This window comes from Danio aesculapii, chromosome 24 (genome assembly GCF_903798145.1).
Source record: "Danio aesculapii chromosome 24, fDanAes4.1, whole genome shotgun sequence".
In the NCBI taxonomy this organism is placed as follows: domain Eukaryota; kingdom Metazoa; phylum Chordata; class Actinopteri; order Cypriniformes; family Danionidae; genus Danio; species Danio aesculapii.
Window position 1 is genome coordinate 30247377 of NC_079458.1, and position 19761 is coordinate 30267137.

Sequence of the window (19761 nt, forward strand, 5' to 3'; positions counted from 1 at the left end):
TTTTTATGTTTTAGACATATATTTTTCTTTTCCCAGTTCTCTTAGTTTATCAATCTTTGACAAAGCTTTATTAACTCACTTCAGGTGTGACGAGTCAATGTCGTCATTCAAAGCGAAATCCCGCTGTGTTGTGCTGGACATCATAGAGTTCCTCCCAGAATCTTTTCAGGTCTGTCTTTAAACTTTTTTTCCTTATGAAAATCTATCAGCTATTGTTTATAAAAGTGTCTCCTTCTCTTTTCTGAACAGCACCTTTTGGACCAGTGTATTACAGAATCTGATCATGATGCCAATAGTCCGGATTATCATGTAAGCTTTCCATAAATATGCTAAAAGTTTAATGTAAAATAGTTAAAATACCCAAAAATGAAAAAATTTATTTAGGGAAGCATTAAAAGGTTTTTTTCTCAATGTAAAGCAAGTGTTTGCCATATCTCATGGGCCACAATTCATATTTTGGGAACTTGTAACCATATATATGATGCTAACTGACAAATAAAGGTCCTCTCAATTAAAATGATCTTTTATTTCTTTTTTAGAAATAAAAATGATATACCTCCTAACTTTATATAACTAAATAGTCTTTCTGTAAAACACGGTAGCATCATTAAGCTTAATTTTTTTTCCTTTAGGATTTTGAACTCAAGTTTTTATTTAAAAGTAAAATGTGTGGTATTCTATTGTTTTGACTTTTGTGAGATGAAATAAAGGTTATATTTCAGTTGTATTACTCATGTTTAGTAGCTTTTCAGGCATCCGGTGAACTTTTGTTTCAAAACTGAACCTAATAAAACATTTCACATTACAGAACTGGACCAGGACAAGTATACCATGTTATTTGTTTTATTTTTGAATTGCTTTGGATTAGAATGAAATAAAATCCTGGAATGTTTTTTCTTCATAATCAACTGAAGTAAATCATATACAACTTGGACAATCTGAGTATAAAGTCAGGAGATTGTCATTTTTGTGTAATCTGTTCCCTTAATTGAACTATTAATAAAGCAGTGTTTCAATGTTTATTGGCAGATCATGTACAACTTTCAGTGGCTTCAGGCTCCCATACAGCTGAAGAAATATGCTAAAACAGACAAAACAAAGGCATTTCAACCACTGGCAGCATTGAACGTAAGTGTCTTTAAGTTGTGTATTAAAGAATGTAGAACTGACTTTATGCACAGTTACTGTAGTTTTAGATTTTTAGATCTGCCCAGTACACAATTGAAACACAATTTATAGGGATTTATTTATATTCGTTACATATATAGTTTTACCTGACCCAACTGTATACTAAAATCGTGATTTACTTTGCCTTTTAAAATTTTGTGAGAATAAATAATATATTTATGTATCACCAGGCTATGGTGCGGTATAACCGTCTGGAGCTCCTCATTCACCCCTTGAGCCGAAAATACCTGGAGATGAAGTGGTATGTTACAGATCCAGTAAACTGTGTTTCCTTTACAACGATGATACTTACTAACCACCATTATAAAATGCATTACTGGGGAAACTAGCAAGTTAATTTTCTGACTCATGACTGTTTCCTGAACCCTAAACTCATGGCTATAGTCTGTTATTTAAAACACATTTATCTGTTGATAATGATGTTATGTGTCTCCAGAAAGTGTTTTACAAGACACCTTAGAACACTAGGAATGGTTCCTACCATATTTAGAAGGGTCATGAAATGAATGCTCCCACCAGAGCTCCTGACAAAAGAGACATAGATGTATTTAGATTTGTATTTTGTGGGTTTCATTTTTATGAAAACACAGACTGAAATTAATTTCAGCCTTTGCATTTTATTTGCAAATGTATGGCACTGGTTTGAGATACAGTAAAAACCAACAAGATATTGGTTTATTGGAAAGTTTAAAGTCCCTGTGAAATGAAAGTAAAGTTTATTTTAGATATTTGTATCAGAATGTTATCTGTATAAGTCTTAATGATATTATCTTTTTTTTTGCCATCACCTCATACTTCAGTTTTCTCATCAACTCTTCACACCAATCAAAGGCTCTTTAGTATCTGACATGTCCCACTGTCTTTACGGTGGTACACTGTAAAAAATGCCACACAATCAATTTTTGTTTGGGTAACATGACACAATTAAGTTAACTTATTAGTTTTAACTCAATTGAGTGAATTGTACATAAAACTATTTAAGTGTCCTCCAAAAAACACATTTTTTGTGATGTTTCAGCTCATTTAATAAGTAGTTAGAACAAACAGAACAAACATAATTTTTTTGGGTGTATTACTATATGACACAGATGTGCTTGGGTTCAACCATTCTCACTTGCAAAAAAATTATGCACAGCTATTGTATGGGGAAGAGGTACTCTATGTCCCAACCTGTCTTTATATTTCAGTTCACATCAAACAAAAATGCACATTTCAGACCACTTCATTGGACCTTTAAATGTTTTTTTTAAAGTTGTGAGTGAGCAAAGCCATCTGAATTCAACAGTTTGGTACATACTTTTAATCTCTGGTTCAAAACAACTGATTCACAAAGATTTCTGGTAAAGGCCCGTGCACAATGGGATGCTTTTTGCTCACGTTTTCCATCGACATTTAATGCCTCGTAACTAAATAAAGGGCGCCAATGTGATCGTGCACACCATCTTGCAAAATGCCAGGTGTAAAAGCGTAATTTAAAAAAAAACGCCTCATGCTTCTCAGTTTGGCACTTTTGTTCATGTGCACGGAGCTGCTGAAGTTACAGTAAACAGCACTTGGAGGCATTCAAGTGCAAATTTTTCAATGCGAGCGCACATTGAAGAAGATGCCCAGAGACGATATGAATGTGTTGCTGCTTATTGCACTTGGGCCGGTTGCACCAGCAGTGCGTAAGTTAAAACGTAGCCTAGTTGTGACTTAAAGGGACACTACGTTACAACTTACGCACTATTAAATATTTTTGTGTTGCACCACTAAACATAGTTGAAACGTAACGCTACGCTCCAACTAAATATTTAAGGCAGCCTCCCCCCATGTATAACGGTAGAAAAGACATAACAGGGAATTTAGTTTACGTTGAGGAGCTCACGATCATAATAAATAATTATTTGAAAGATCTCTCTCTACTCACAGCCTTATTTACCTCCCAAATCTTGCATTTTTATCGGTTTGTAAAAAAAGAGTTTAATTGTCTTTCAAGGAGTTTTTTTTGTGTTAATTTGTTAATTGTATTTTGTCTGTTTTTTTTCTTTCATGTGTAGGATATAAAAAAAATCAAGTTTAATGTTTTGATAACTTGGCATGTATTTCGGGTGCATTCACACCATGCAGGTGTGTGTCGTCTGTTATTAGTGACTGACTGTAGTTTAATGTATTATAAAAATGTAATTTATAATTTCATTTTCATAGGATATTTATATATAGATGCATTAGTTGCCAAATTTTAAAGCAGTTTAACAATTTAAAGGCTTTTTATTGAATATTACATAATTTAATGCGACTACATATGACTTTACGGAGAGCTTACAACCTACTACGGTTTGCCTTAAGAACATGTGGTGTAACCGAAGTGAGAACAAATTTAGTTACAAACTAGCTAGTAGTTACTAAGCCTCTAGTGAGAACTTTACGTTCCAGTTTAAGAAAGAACTTACGAACAGCTGGTGCAACCCTACCCAGGTGAACAATAATCATTTTTCATCGCTAGAGCTGGAAATGCTACTTGAACCATCCATGCTTGTTCGAATTGCCAGTAACTTTAACAACAAGCATGTCAACTTTCTGTCTTCTTCTTCTGTGTTACAAGCTTAAAGATGTTTAGCACCATCTAGCATCAAGGAGTGATTTTGCTTGCCCTTCTGCTCAACGCCAGTGAAAATCGCTTGGGTTTGAATCCGGAAAAACATCTCGAAAAAAGCTGACGATAAATGCTAATGAAAAGTGTCCCAGTGTGTACGAGCCTTAGCGCTTCACACTAACAGTACTTAAACAATTATGTGTTAATATGTAAAATAAACATTACTTCATTATGGACTAATGATAAGTTCATGCACGCGCTAATCATGAACTAACTTTAACTACAACATGAGCCACATGAGTTCATGTATGAATAACGGCTACCTTAATGACTTGTTAACTCATGGTATGCTAATGTATAATTACATAGTGACTTTACTTGAAGGGGCACATCATCAACCCATTACTCATGAACTCCTTTTGCACGTCCGTCTAGTGTGTACACTGAATAACAATAGAAAAGTGTTCTGTAAACATCAACATGAACAATTTAAACACAGGAGTTCATGAGTAGTTAAGGATGAGTTAATGGTAATGTGCCCCATCAAGTAAAGTCATGACATAATTATACATTAACAGCTCATCAGTTCATGTTGGTCACATTTAGTTTAAACGTATGTGTTAATTAATACATTGATTAACAACAAGTAATAAAGCTAACTCTTATTCACACATGAACTGTCATGACTCATGTTGTATCGCCCCCCTTAACTCATCATTAATTCATAATAAAGTAATGTTTGGTTTACAGATTAATACATCATTATCCATGTGCTGTTATTGTAAAGTGTTACCAGATTTTGAAACTTCATGAAGTAGGGATGTAACATTGAATGATGCTCACTGAAAATCAATTCAAATATGTGACAGTTCAAATCAAATGAGCTGCCTAACAAGTCACGATACAGTTGGAGTTTATAGGAATGAATCTCTGAGGAGAACTGACTTGTCTTTATGAATGTTTAAGTCGAAATATCTGTGCATCTGTGCAGCACTGCTTTGCTTAGAACCCATGCTCCATCAAAGACGTCATTAAAATAAAGTGTAACCAATAATATTTTTAAAGTGTTACGTACAATAAAGTGATTGTGTTTTGTGTCAAAAATAGCAGCAGTGTAGCCTTTTAACATGCCATGAGAGAAATAAAATGGTTTACATTAGCACACTATTGGCTATCATACTGATACTATGAATCATTCTGACAGGACGGCATACGGAAGCAAAGTTCATTTCCTAAACTTGGCGATATACCTGCTTGGATTGTTGCCCCTCACATACCTCATTCTCAATCTGAGACCCAGCCAGGACTTCTCCAAAGGCAATGGCACATCTGTCATCATGGTGCCCGTATCTTTTAGCGAGGTAGACAGCCTCTATTCTGAGCTCTCTGACAGCTTGTAGCTCACAGAAGTTTGAGTGAACGCAATGTAGATTGTGATTCCTGTAATTTGTGGAACAAATGACAGCTGGAGATCGGTATCGGTGACAAGCGGAGACGGGAAAGGTAAACGTGAATAACGGCAGTTGAATTTAAGTGACAGTCAAGATTGATTGTGAATTACTTTTCAAAGTCACAAGGTGTCATAAATGCTTAGAAAGGGGAAATTATATTACCTTTTCAGAATTAGAAATATAATGTCTTTTAACAGCTGTTTTGTAAACGTGGCACTACCAGAGATAGTTTACATAGATAGAGTAGAAAATTATCATTACTTTTTATATTAAAGTGGACAGGAACTGCATTTTCTAAATTGTTTTATAATGTTCTCTGAGGTCCACTTATAATTCATGGTTTTTATATCGACTAACATTCTAATTTAGAAGTAATAGGTTATTTTCTGTACTGTATTAGATGCTTCCTTTTTAGGGCTAGAAAGTAAATGCCCACTTCTATGATTGGATAACAGTCATTTTGGTAAAAAAAAAAAAACATTGAAGTAGTATTATTTGCATATTGCATGCTTTGTTGTTGTTTTGTTGTACAAGTATAGTGGCCATAAATTTAAATACACATTGCATAATCTGCAACATACAGTATTAATAATTACAAATTCAGTCAATCAATAAGAATGCAAACAACTTTATTTTACTACTTTTTAACTTCACATTAGAGACTTATAGTCCCTGTGGCATGTATCTGCATTTACACAAATTAAGGAATTTAAAAGTTGAGCTTGAATACAGTGTGATACATAAAAAATCAAGGAGTGTAAGCTTATTTTTTTGCTTAGGATGATTGGGGTAAAATGTTCTCATTATGTTGTTGGAAATATGGAAATATTTTATATATCATCTGAAGGCCAGTACTAATTTACAATGCCACCGTAAAGCAAAACAAAGGCATTTATAATGTGTTTTATAACTTATTTTAAATCTCTTCTTTGCTTCTGAAGCTGTTTGTGCTATTTGAATTCATCTTGCATTATTTACTTTCACATATTCTTTTTCTGTTTGTCACCGATACACTCTTCAACACATAAAATTATGTCATATACAACATAAGGTTTTGAATGGCATAATGAATGTGTAAATGGCAGATTTTTTATCAAAATTGTGTTCTTTACTTAAAGGTGCCAAAGAATGCATGTATTAATTTTGTTTCAATTGTTCTCTGATATCTACATGGAAAGTATGTGGCTTAGGTAAGTGCAAACATTTCCATTTTAATTTTTACAAACCTACATAGAACTCTATAATTTGGCCCTAGCCAATTAAAAGCCATATTTTTACCTTATTTAGAAGGGTCATGAATATTAATGCTTCCACACTAGTTCCCAACAAGAGGGACCAACAGAGATGTATTCAGAGTTGTATTTTGTAGGTTGTATTTGAAAACACAGAGAAAATTTAACCACTCCAGAAAAATTCCAGCAAAGGCTGTGTGATATGGCACAATGCATAAACATTTATTAAACACTCATTCAACAGTGTACATGTGTTTATCGTTACATTACAACAATACATGGACAATTTCACAATATACACATTAAACTAACAAATGTTACAATTAATAGACCTTATGAGCCCTATCATACACCCGGCGCAATAGTTGTATGGCACGATTTGTTGCTATATTCAGAACAGTGCAACCTTGATTTTCATGTTTTGTGTCACGTTGTTTAAATAGCAAATCCATTTGCACCACATTATGGACTCATGGGTGCGCTGGTCTATAAAGTATGTGTGTTGCAGTGCATTGTTGGCGTGTTGCTATTTTAAGGAACTGAAATAGACTGGCCATTGACCAACCAAAAGCTGGTCTAAAGTCCAGCGCAGAGCGCGTGCCTATATACAGGTCCAAACGCTTACACATTGCTTAATACACACAGGATGTACATACACACTTTACATATGAAAAAAATGAAGGATTAAGTATGCATATTTATATTTGTATAACAAAAACAATTTTAGATGTGTCCACCTGTTGGGTTTTGGAGATGTATGCATCAGAATAGGACATGTGTTTGGATATAATAATATTTTTTGACCACACTTAAACAACATTAAATATGTAAGCTAATGGATGTCTTCAGTGGAGTATGGTAAAGGAGTAAAGTAAAGAATAAAAGTAAAGTAAAGAGAAAATAAAGAGGCAGAATAGAGGAGGCTCTTTCTTTATCCATGAGCTGCAGGTGGTATGTTTAATTGTTTTCTCGCTAATGTAGCGTTCAGTTTTTCCACTTACATGTAAATAGCAAATGCGCCATGGCCCAAAGCAACTGACTCTCAAAGGGAATGGGAGATGAGACTCTAATTGGTTTATTGCACGTTATGCTCAAAACATACCCATAACTCCTTAAGAGAATAAGCACAACCATGGCCATGCGCTGCGGCACAAACCGTGTTTTTTCTGTCCTTAAAATAGCAAAAATGGATTCAGACATGCAGTTAATGTTTTTGCGCCATGTTCTTCAGGGCTCTATTTTAACGATCTAGGCGCAAAGTCAAAAGTGCATGGCCCAAATCATGAAAATTAGGGTTGTGCTGGTCTGAAAATAGCAACAAATCGTGCAACATGTCTTGTGCCTAATTGCAACATGTGTATGATAGGGCCCTCAGACTTTGTGCCTAGATCGTAAAAATAGAGCCCTATGTCTGGCACTGAATACATTTATAATCCATCTTCCCCATGTACAGTATTGCATTTTGACAAGCTGTGAACAGATAAGATTCTGTTGCATTGGCTTTTCACTTTTTTCCCATTTTCAAAATAAGAGTCCCACATTCATATTAAGCTTTGTTAAAAGAATAAGGGGAAAATATATACATAGTTGTTGTAATCTCACTAGATTAATTGGAGATTAATTGGAAACATGGCCAATTAATGGTGGGCATGATTCCAAGTAACATTAGAGTTTGTGTTTTGTTTGGATTTTCATCTGTATTTTACATTGCATTGATATAAGAATAAGTAAAAAATGGTGTTTGAGGCTCACTATATGTCATTATTACCTAGTGAACTATTATTATTCAGCTAGGGGTTTCAAACTCAGCTCCTGGAGGGCCGCAGCCCTGCACAGTATGGTTCCAACCCTGCTCTAACACACTTACCTGTAGGTTTTAAAAAAGCCTGGAGGACTCAGTTAGTGTGATCGGGTGTGTTTAATTAGGGTTGGAACTAAACCATGCAGAGCTGCGGCCCTTCAAACTGAGTTTGACACCTGTGAGCTATGCCTATATGTAGATTTTCATTCAATGGCACCTTTAAGGTTGTGTTCACACTAGACATGGGTGTTTCAATTAAAACTAATGTGATTGCTCAGTACAGTTCATTTAACAAGTGTGAAATGCACACTGCTATCTAAACCTTATTGTGCACCAAACAAGCAGATCAAAAGCACTAAAAAAGGGTTGTGTTCCACTTCTAAAAAAATCACTGGTGCAGTTTGAATGAAATATGAATGCAACACAGGCCAAAGACATCTAAACAACCAAAAAAAACAGAACATGATGACACAAGATGCAACCTTCCTGTTTTACTGTATGTGTCATCTCAGACTTAATTATACGGAGGGTCAGACGGATTCACGGTTCTTATTGTCAAATTAGCCTAATTTGTTATGCTTTGACAAGCCATTTATTCAAACTACCATTCATAACCACAGGCATATCCATCCTCACATTTGCATTCACTTCCTTATAACCTTGCACACGTCCTATTACTTAATTCAGCAAGTGTCATTATGAGCTGAATGGCATTCAACAACTTCCCACTAATTCATCAGCTCCAAGGTTATAATCCCCATGAAATTAAGTACAGTCTAATCTTGTACGCATATTACTATTTATCTCTTGAGCAATGGCACAGAATACTCATTGTGACATCTATATTATGCATTTGAGGGACATACATGTACCATAGCAGACATTTGTAATTTAGTGTAATAAGCTAGTTTGGTAATGAATGAAATAAGAAACGTGAAAATGTGACAAATTTTTATGATATTTTTTTTTTCTCTCTCTTTATCTCTCTTGCTTTTTCCTCCATCCAGCAACAATATTTAATCTCCGTGTGTATAATCATGGTGATTGTCATGAATGTGTATTCGATTTGCAAAGAGGTGGTACAGTTGGTTCAGCAGGTACTGTAATAGTCATGTCATCACTTTCTATAATGCATTCACTATTAATTCCTCTCTGGTTCCTTCTCCAACCAGAATCAGCAGAGGGCTATCAAACAGTCACTAATCATAAATGTCATGATGCACATTAAATGCTCATGCTTTTGCTGTGGGGATTCCCTCTAAACCATACAGCCAAGTGATTTACTTAGAGAAACACACGCTCAGATTTTGCATGCTGTGTTTTCTTGCCTCTGGTGATAGTATGCAAATTTTTGCTATGTTTGGAAAATACACTACTGGTCAAAACTTTGAGATATATAAATGTAAAAATTGTTTTGAAGAAGTCTCTTCTTTTCACCAAGGCTGCATTTGTTTGATCAATGACATATTTTCATGTTTGATTTGATAATCAGTTTCCACAATAATGTGCAGCTGAACGGTTTTCTATACTGATGATGATGATGTTAATATTAATAATAATAACATAAAATTAAAATCTTTATTGATCAGCAGATTATCATATTAAAATGATTTTTGAAAGGATCACTTAACACTGGTGAAAATTCATCTTGAAAACTCAATAAGAAAAATTTAATTTCAACAATTTTTCCAAATTGTAGTAAAGGTGATTTTACAGCTTTTAACCCCTCACGTCTTTCACTTTGCAGCGAGTAAATTACTTCACAGATTTCTCAAACCCTGCTGACTGGAGTGCAGCTATTAGCGCTTTGGTTTTTGTCGTACCCATGTGCTGCAGTGTGGAGGCCACATGGCAATGGGAAGCTGGAGCTTATGCTATTCTGACGTCATGGATCGGCTTTCTGCTTTACTTCCAGAGGTGGGCACACAATATAATTCAAAAGGCACAACATATATCAATACAGTAATGGTTGATTATTTCATGTTTATTTGTAGAAAGCAAATCTGGGGGTTGAAGTCATAGAACTAGATGTCATAAAAGTAGATGACCAGATCTTTTCTTCCATTTATTATAATGTAAATCTGAGTGAAATGTATTGTTGAAAAAAAATATCTGCAATGGTATTTTTACCCATTTATATTAGAGATGAGCTCCAACTCTTTCAGGTTTGAGTGTCTCCTTGTCATCACGCTGATCTTTAGCTCCACATATTTTGTAATAGGTTTTAAGTCAGGACTCTGGCTGGGCCACTGCAAAATGTTAATGTTTTTGTCTGCAAATCATTCTTCACCACTTTTGCGTAATCAAGGCCAGGTTTCTCCGTAGACTGCCTGATGTTCTTGTTGAGAATTTTGACGTATTGCTCTTTTTAATGGTGCCATTTACTAAGATTAGGTTCCCTTGTCCACCAGCTGAACCCCCCCCCCCTCTCTCAATACATGATGTTCTTGGGGTTGAAGTCTTCTGCTTTTTCACTCCAAATAAAGGATACATCATTGTGCCCAAACAATTCAATTTTTGTTTCATCTGACCATAAAGCAGAAAACTAGAAATCTTCTTTGTCTAGATGAACATTTGCAAAGATCAAGCAGTGTTTGTGCCTTCTCTGGAGAAGTGGTGTCATCCTTGATCTGTGTCCATGGATCCCAGTGGTATGCAGTGTCTGCCTTGAGATGTTGCCACCAGCAGAGTGGCACCTTGGTGGGGATCCTTGTGCTTATGATTTTTCACAGCTAGTCCTGCATCAGCTCACGATTGATTCACCAATCAGATGATTCCTATCTCATTATAAATAACCACAGTTTTTTTATCTCAATATCTTCGTCTTGAAGAACCCCCCCACCCCACCCCTCCTTTCCAGATGGGTGACACGGCGGCCCAGTAATTAGCACTGTTGCCTCGAAGCAAGAATGTATCTAACTCTTCAAATAAACCAGTTGATATTTCTGTGCGGAGTTTGCTCGTTCTCCCCCGTGCTCACGTGGGTTTTTCCCAGGTTCTCCGGTTTCCTCCCACAGTCCAAAAAACACGCAACCTAAGTAAATTGAACATACCAAATTGATACCATAGCCAAGCTCATAGCATGTGTACATCTCTCCTTAGCCATCCCTATATCTGTCATTGGCCAGAAATAAGTTGGGGGAGTATGAGATCTACCTGAGCTCAAACTCCCCGCTTGCCCTGCAGACGGGAGGGAGCCCAGGGCTTGAGGATCTCATAAGCTCAGGGCTCTCTCCCTGGACAGCATACCAAACAAGCCTTATAATCAATCACCAGCTAAGTGTGAACTCTTGAATGTAAATATAAATGGATAACTTTTTTTTTTTACACAATATTGCCTCCTGTACATTGCTTTATTATCTTTTGGGAGAAGCCTGTGTCATGTGCAGTCTAAAACAAACTTGCTGGTTGAATAACTTTAAGTCTGAATTCACAAAATTTTGTTGTTTTTTTTTTTCAAAATAGTCAAGAAATGAACTCACATATGTTGTTTCCACATGGCAGATTTGAGCGGATTGGGATTTACGTGGTGATGTTTAATGGAATCGTACGGACTCTGGTGTGCATCATGGTTCTTTTTGTCTTCCTTTTGCTGGCTTTCGGCTTGGCCTTCTACGCTCTGATGCTCCACCGGGTAAGTCTAAAAAGAGAGATCATATCATCTCCCAGCATGACAGACACATCTTGGTAAATCAGTGCGGTTTGATAATAATGTTTGTTGTTTGCTTCTTTTCAACAGCCAGAGTTCAGTTCCATCAGCCTAGCAATAGCTCAAACGTTTGTGATGACAGTGGGAGAGCTGAACTACCAGAGCACATTTCTTCACTCCTATGAAGAAGGCCACATGGCTTTCCCTGCCATCACTTATTTAGTTTTTGTGTTTTTTGTGCTTCTCATGCCCATTCTTCTCATGAACCTAATGGTACAGCAATTAACACTTATTGTTATTAATAGCTGCAGATTGTTAGGACAAATTAGCTTATTTGTCTAAATAATGTTGCAGATTGGTTTGGCTGTAGGAGACATTGCAGAGGTACAGAGAAACGCAGAGCTGAAGAGGATTGCTATGCAGGTGAGCAGTCAGGATTGTGTATTTTTAGTAATATTTAGCTTTTTTTGCTTGTTTTTAGAATTATTTAAATGCTTAACGTTATGATTCACACAGTGTAATACTATTTACAACTCTATGACTTTATTTATTACACAGCATTTATTTGCAGCAAGTTCTTTATAGCCGATTTCCACTGAGTGGTACAGTACGGTACGGTATGGGTCGGTACCGGTCACCTTTATCCGACTATGGTACCATTTTGTTGGGCGTGGTGTATGACAGTTTCAGTCGATGTCATTCTCGCTTGAGGAAATGTCAAAGTAAAGCTGTACGGGACGTTCACATATCATATGAGAAGTACTTCTCACAAACCAGATGCTTTATCAGCACGAATATTTGTATATAAATGTTCATTACTAACCTTTCTATGAACATGATTTGATTATAACTGCAGATCAATAATAGGGCAAAAAACCTAAATATTATTTTATCTGAAATTATATAAAATAAATAAATGCATGCAACATATATGAACACATACAGCCCCTTACAGTCTCCGATATGATACCATTTACAGAAGAACTACACACAACATACATATAGTCCTTATTTGGGTTATAAAACAACACGCAACGTATAGCCTACAGTCGGTGCAAACCTCTAATCTGTATCTTTAATCTTCACCAGCACATGTAACCTCTTCTTAGAAAGTAATTCCAAGTTCATAATATCCCAAAAGGTGATGATAATAGTTAAACATGGCAGTTTGCAGTTTTAGGTTGTTGAAAGAATCATTTGCTCTTTTGTTTTTTCATGTTTCACTCGCGCGTGTTTGCATTTCTGAAAGGTTCAGATGTCAGAAGCACATCAATAATCATACGCATGTTATTATCATCAGCTCAAGAAGTTTGTTATTTTAATTATAGACATGCAGCTCGTGCACGCAAGAACTCGAGACCGCTCGTGCTTTAGATGGCCTTCTAAACAACTACGGGGCACAGGGTAGATTCTGCTCTTTTTGGCTTTATGGCTGTTCATCAAGATGACGACAAGGTTTGTTTAAGCTCCGGTCAGCCATGGCTCATTATAATATGTATATATTATTACGGTGTAATGACTTGCCTGTGTATTTAAAAAATGGCGCTCCCTTTGTTTTCATTCTCCTAGCTTGTGCTTGAGCTAGTGACGTATCTCTGTAAACCAATAGCGCTCAGATGTGTGTCTTGCTCCACCTTCTGGTGCCCATTTGTTGTGCTAGGTACCCTTCCGAAAGGGTACTCAAAAAGTGGTATGGTACGGTTCGCTTTTTGGAACCTTTTGACAATGTAAACGGTCATAAAAGCACACCGTACCATACCTTATTACTCAGTGAAAACGGGTCATTAATTACACTAACTAGTTACTTTGTTACTAATTACATCCAATAATGTGTAAAATTATATTAAAACATCACTGACTTATCTTGTACTCAGCAGAGTTTGCAGATTTTTGTCAAATTTTATAAAATCATGACATTTAGTACATCACAATTAACAATCAAGCTCTGTTTTACAGATAGATCTTCACACTGCCCTTGAGGAGAAACTACCTTACTGGTTCCTGAAGCGAGTGGACAAACCTTCTACCGTTGTGTATCCCAATAAATGCAAGGTTTGTCTATAAACATGTCTCATTCTGGAAACAAAAACACCATCAATTTTTTAATTGAGAAATTAAATTTCAGCAATAACGGATAAAACTTTAAGCTGTTGTAAGCTCCAAGGTCATTAAGCAAACTATTTTTTTCTTTATTTTCTTTAAACGGAAGAATTGTGCGTATAAATATTGTAGAAAGTAAATTTCACCAGTGTCATATGTAGTATTTTTTGATTGTGTCATTCAAAATTCGTCATGAGATTAAATTTGGGTAAAAAATTCACCCAAAATGTTTTCTATTTTTTAACACAGAAGATGACATCCATACTACATACTCAGCAGTTTACATGTGTTTGTTGCCTCATTCGAAATGTGTACTACAAATATAAATATACACAATAAACCAGAAGTGCTTATGCTTCTTTGGGGTGGTGTGGAATAAATTTACAATCCGCATATGCCACATTTTGCATTATAACAAGCTGTGAACAGATCAGTGCATGGCTGCTTGTCTCATGGAAAGCAACCCAGCACTGAGAAACACCCATACACTTTCCCATTCACACACATACACCTATTCCGCATGTCTTTGGACCTGTGGGGGAAAACGGAGCACCCGGAGGAAAACCATGCGGACATTAGGAGAACATGCAAACTCCATACAGAATTCCCAACTGATCCAGCTGGGGCTCGAACCAGCGACCTTCTTGCCATGAGGTGACAGTGCTAACTACTGAGCCATCATGTATGGGTATTCCAATGTTCTGAATTATTATTATTAAGCTACGCAAGGTATATCCACATTTTCATCCTATGGCACATTTAAAAAAGTGTATTTTGAAAAATGAATAGAAAATATACTCTGGCCATACATACTGTTGATAAAAGTCTGCAAAGCTATTCTTCCTCTTCAGTTCACATAAAATTCAATTGAGTAAATATCAGTGTTTTACATTGCTTTTGACTTACAGAAAGTGCTTCTGGAGGCCTTGATGGATGGTGAGATTCAGAACACAGTTCGTACTCGTCTGAACCTGTGCTCACGGAAGGAAGGGCTTCTGGAGAGAGAGCTGCACAAACAGAAGAACAGGTGACAACTAGAACTGTGGCACAAAAAATAATCGCTTGAGAAATTTATTCTGCATTGATTGAGGTTTTCAAAAGGCATCGCTACTTTCTCTCAAATCGATTTTGACCTTATTCTTTAACAGCAGATTAACGGCACTGCATGCTTTACAAATAGCTGTACTTCAACTGTACCTGTTTGCGTCCAGTTTTTTTTTCCAAATACCACTTGAGCCTGAAGTAATCATTAATATATTTAAGAAAGTGTGTGACATTAAAATGTGTGACATAAAAACCAACTCGGCAAACGCACTCTTACTCATGAGCATTTAAGTGTATGGTTAATAACTAGCCTAGAGCGCAAACAAAGCTCAGAATTGATTTTAGAGAGAATAGTGATGCATTTTGAAAATTTTATAATCAATGCAGAATCAATTTCTTGAAAGATTTTTTAGCCTCAGTATTTTAGCTTTACTCATGACCACCAAACCAACGTAAAGGTAATTCGAAAACTGATCAAATGCTAGTGTGAATTGTTCTGTGATAGGAGAAACATCTTTGTTTATTATTAATAAAAAAATGGAACAGTTATTAGAAATTAGATGAATTAATATGACTCCAAAATGACCAATGAGAGAGAAAAAGTCTAAAAAAAAATATACATATAAATATGTTAAACTTTAGCTTTAAAGACTTTAAAGACACACATTTTTTTTAACAATTTATCGTTTTAGGGTTCCAATATAGAGCTTTTACTTACTCCCAGGGCCATTTATCCGTTGTTAAGTGTGACATCACGTGAAGCTGCTTACGAGTCCAAGCGCTCTATCATCAAATGGTAATATTAAACGTTTACAAAGCAGTGTAATACTTTCGAAAATCACAGTCGCAATGTACATATCCATGCCTAATATCAGATAGCCAGAAAGTAATTCATTGTTTATATATTATTAAAATTTTGGTATTTATCATGCAGCAAGTTGTGTACACCATGATTTTATATACATTTCACTTTAAAGTGTGATATGACTAAAAAGTGGCCAAAAACGAATATTTTCTTCAAATAAGTAGCGGCTTGGACCTGGAAAACAGTAATCCATACGTCACGACTTAACAAACAAATATCGAAGTTGATATTTAGCAACACCATATTAGTGTTTCGTAATATTTAATTTTTACGAGGCGGGTCATTAGCCCAACGTTCAACCCCCAACCTGGAGGACTAGGACATACACACATACACTACGGACAATTTAGCTTACCCAATTCACCTATATCCAGGGCTTTACATTAACACTCGCCAACCCGCCAAATGCGGGTAGATTTCAGCGGTGGTAGGTAAGACAGACACTCCCACTAGCCACTTTGGCTGGTTTAAAATAATTTTCCCAGATAATAATTCTTAAAAGCAGGGTTCGACAATAAGGATGGTCCAATATGCATGCAAAGGCGATCTTAGAATTGAGAAGCAACACGACTGACAAAAATAATTGCGTTCACAACTACGAGCAGCAAAGCAGGTGAATACTGAATGAGAGGATAATCACAAATTAGTGGCTAAGAAATAATTAATTGTTTATGTTTGGTGTGGACAGAGAAAAATGTGGTAAATCCTTCATTTTGAGGTCTGAAAATTAAATGAAAACTAATTGGAATACTATGAAATCATGACCCATGATTTTTGAGCAAGTTCATACACGTCACACAAAAAGTGAAATGAATGAGGAGGCATGCGGAGATAACACAAATATAAATAAAAAATTTTAGCATGTCAAAGTTATATTTATGCACATAAAATATATTTTCCAGACAATAAAATTGTGTCTAGTGAAAATGGGGAGTGGCTAGTAATGTTGAAAACTGCTAGCCACAGTGGCTGGTAATCAAAAAAGTTAATGTCAAGCCCTGCCTATATCACGTCTTTGGACTTGTGGGGGAAACCGTAGCACCAGGAGGAAACCCACATGAACATGGGGAGAACATGCAAACTCTTCACAGATATGCTAACTGACCCAGCCAGGGCTTGAACCAGTGATCTTCTTGCTGTGAGGTGACAGCGCTACCCACTGCACCATCATGCCGCTCAATATAGAGCCTTTACACTTTAGAAAAGTCTAGTTTTAGTTTAGTCAAATATGGACAAATGCATGTCCATTTGAGATATGACACTTTTTAACCAAACAGTTGGGATGTCCATATTTGACTCAAAGTTGGGTTAAAAGTTGGGTTTAGAGTGTAGGAACAAGCTTTTAAAAAGCTACCACCACAGTGACAGCTTTTGTACCTTTACTTATATTGTAAATGTATGCAATGTGTAATTTAAGGTAAATTTTATTAGCCACATTAAGCAGTATTTTATGTTTACAGAACTAATGTCTTGCCTAATTACCCTAACCTGCCTCATTCATTCATTCATTCATTTTCCTTCAGCTTAGTCCCTTTATTTATCAGGGGTTGCCACAGTGGAATTAATCGCTAACTTATCCAGCAAATGTTTTACGCAGTGAATGCCCTTCCAGCCGCAACCCAGCACTGGGAAACACCAAACTCTCCCATTCACACAGGGCTAATATTTCTGACTTCAAGGGTTTGTGTATATTTAATTAAATTTTATACATTATAAAAATACAGTATTACATAATCTTTAGCTATAAATATAATAAAAACAGAAAAAAATATCTATATAATATATAAACTTTCACAGTATGAGAATAAAATAACTTTTATACTTGTGCGAGAGCATCCTCTAGTGTTTGTTTGATACAATGCACCATCAACAAGACATTTAGATTGCAATGTGTGGTCAGAATTTTATTTTGCTACATTAATTCATATGTAATTAGAATTCAGATGTAATATGTAAGGTTAGTAAATGCCCTGATTAACCTTGCTTATCCTATTAATAATTTGATATCTGTCCGATAATACATTTTTAATTAATATTTGGAATATACTGTATTGTGATTATAGTTTTATCTACTATATATATGTAAAGATATAGTTGTGGCATCAGACAATATGGAGTGATAAGTGATAAGTTTTTCTCTTCAGATTGAAAGAAATGTCGTGCATGCTGGAGAAACAGCATAACCTGTTAAAGCTGATAATCCAGAAGATGGAAATCACGTCTGAAGCTGATGAATATGATGGTCCACAGAATCCTGGAGCTCTAAAACAGCCCACCTTATCCACCTCACAGAAGTCGAAGTGGGTCCCATTACTACAAGCAATCAAGGCCAAGAAGTGACATCACAATGTACACAAGCCATACTCAGTCCTCAGTTGAGGGCATTAAATTGTGATTTGATATGTTAGTTATAGTTTATAGTTTAGTGTAGTTTTTCCTCCCATCTTATGAACTGTAAATGTATAATAATAGTATCATAATGTAGTTTAGAAGGTATAGCTATTAACATATTATGAACAGTGATGGGTAATACCAGAGTATGGATTATGTAATAAAACATTAAGTACTTGTAATTATACTAAAATGACCAAATTGATTAGTTCCTCTTTTTTATTCAATTGATTACATATTATTCACACAATGGTGGTAAAATACTCATAACTCCTCAATCAGCCCTATTTTCTAATTTATGTCTAAAAAAATAATTGGTATTCATTTAATGTCGGGATTAAACTTTTTTTGGCAGATAGTCCTTTGGCAAAATTATCCTTATTCAACTCTTTTTTTAATTGTGCTTATTTTTAAATAATGTATTAGATTTCCATTCTGATGACTTAATATGATTATTGATTGGATAAAATAAATTGGGTAAAAAGTAATCCAAAAGTACTCATAATACATTACCTAAAACAAGTAATGTAATCCTGTAGATGAACTTGTTATTGTTGTAATTGTGTATGTTCGTTTTCCGAATTACATCTTTACTTAATATTTAGTAAATTATTATGGTATTCTCTCTCTCTTTTTCTCTCTCTCTCTTGTCTTGTTTACTGTTGGTTACTTACTAGGTCACCAATACTACAGTTAGCTCCTTTAATAACTTCATAGATATACACACTAGGTATCGCATACGGACTTTGAGCATGCGTCAATAGTGCCGCCACATTTGTTCAGTGCTCCAAGTACAACTGTCACTCAACTGCACTAGTCAAGACAAAAACCAATGTGAAGATGCTGGACTTATGCACTGTATACAGGTGTAGTAATGAGCAAACAAAGAAAACAAAGCATAAAAGCAGAACTTTTTATAGGTAAGTCATTTTTTACATTTTTGTATGTTACAAACTTTTGTGCTAAATGAGTATTGATGATAATGCAGTCATTTACTGCATTCACCATAAGGGAAGTAGGACTAACTTGCACTAAATTCTAGGCGTATGCTAGTTTGGTTGAATAAAACCAGCAAATAATGTAAATGACATATGACAAGACGTTGAGGTGCCAGAAATCTGTATTATTGTCGGCTAAGTGAATGAGTCGTTCAGAAGACAGATTCATTCACAAACGAATCGCTCCCTTCGGCAGAATGAGAAGTGAATGCAGGAGAGGGAGTGTGTTTCAGGACACGTATTAGATAAAATTTTACAGGTAGGGAGGATAATAGATTTCCATGAACACAAACACACACTCTCTTTTTTGGCAATGCCCGTGTGGTCATTTATCCATTGAGGTAGAAATGTGATGTAAATAAATATTTGCATACTGACCACCGGGAAAACTCCCAATCATATATATTATCCCACCCACCCCCCGGTTGCAGCTCCTGAAGCGAGAATGCACTTGACACCGGGGTCTA

The 19761-nt window shown here is 35.7% G+C and overlaps 1 protein-coding gene across 1 annotated transcript in view; it reads left to right on the forward strand.

Moving 5' to 3' along the window:
- trpa1b (transient receptor potential cation channel, subfamily A, member 1b) overlaps window positions 1–18658 on the forward strand; it is an 80429-nt gene extending 61771 nt beyond the window's left edge. Inside the window, exons 16-28 of the mRNA XM_056451119.1 lie at window positions 85–169; window positions 250–309; window positions 1030–1128; window positions 1359–1429; window positions 4968–5124; window positions 9255–9344; window positions 9995–10164; window positions 11752–11881; window positions 11987–12169; window positions 12251–12319; window positions 13853–13948; window positions 14905–15023; window positions 18050–18658. Of these exons, the coding sequence (XP_056307094.1) occupies window positions 85–169; window positions 250–309; window positions 1030–1128; window positions 1359–1429; window positions 4968–5124; window positions 9255–9344; window positions 9995–10164; window positions 11752–11881; window positions 11987–12169; window positions 12251–12319; window positions 13853–13948; window positions 14905–15023; window positions 18050–18245 (1525 nt within the window). The 3' untranslated portion in view covers window positions 18246–18658. The remainder of the gene's footprint in view (window positions 1–84; window positions 170–249; window positions 310–1029; window positions 1129–1358; window positions 1430–4967; window positions 5125–9254; window positions 9345–9994; window positions 10165–11751; window positions 11882–11986; window positions 12170–12250; window positions 12320–13852; window positions 13949–14904; window positions 15024–18049) is intronic.
- Window positions 18659–19761: the final 1103 nt, after the last annotated feature.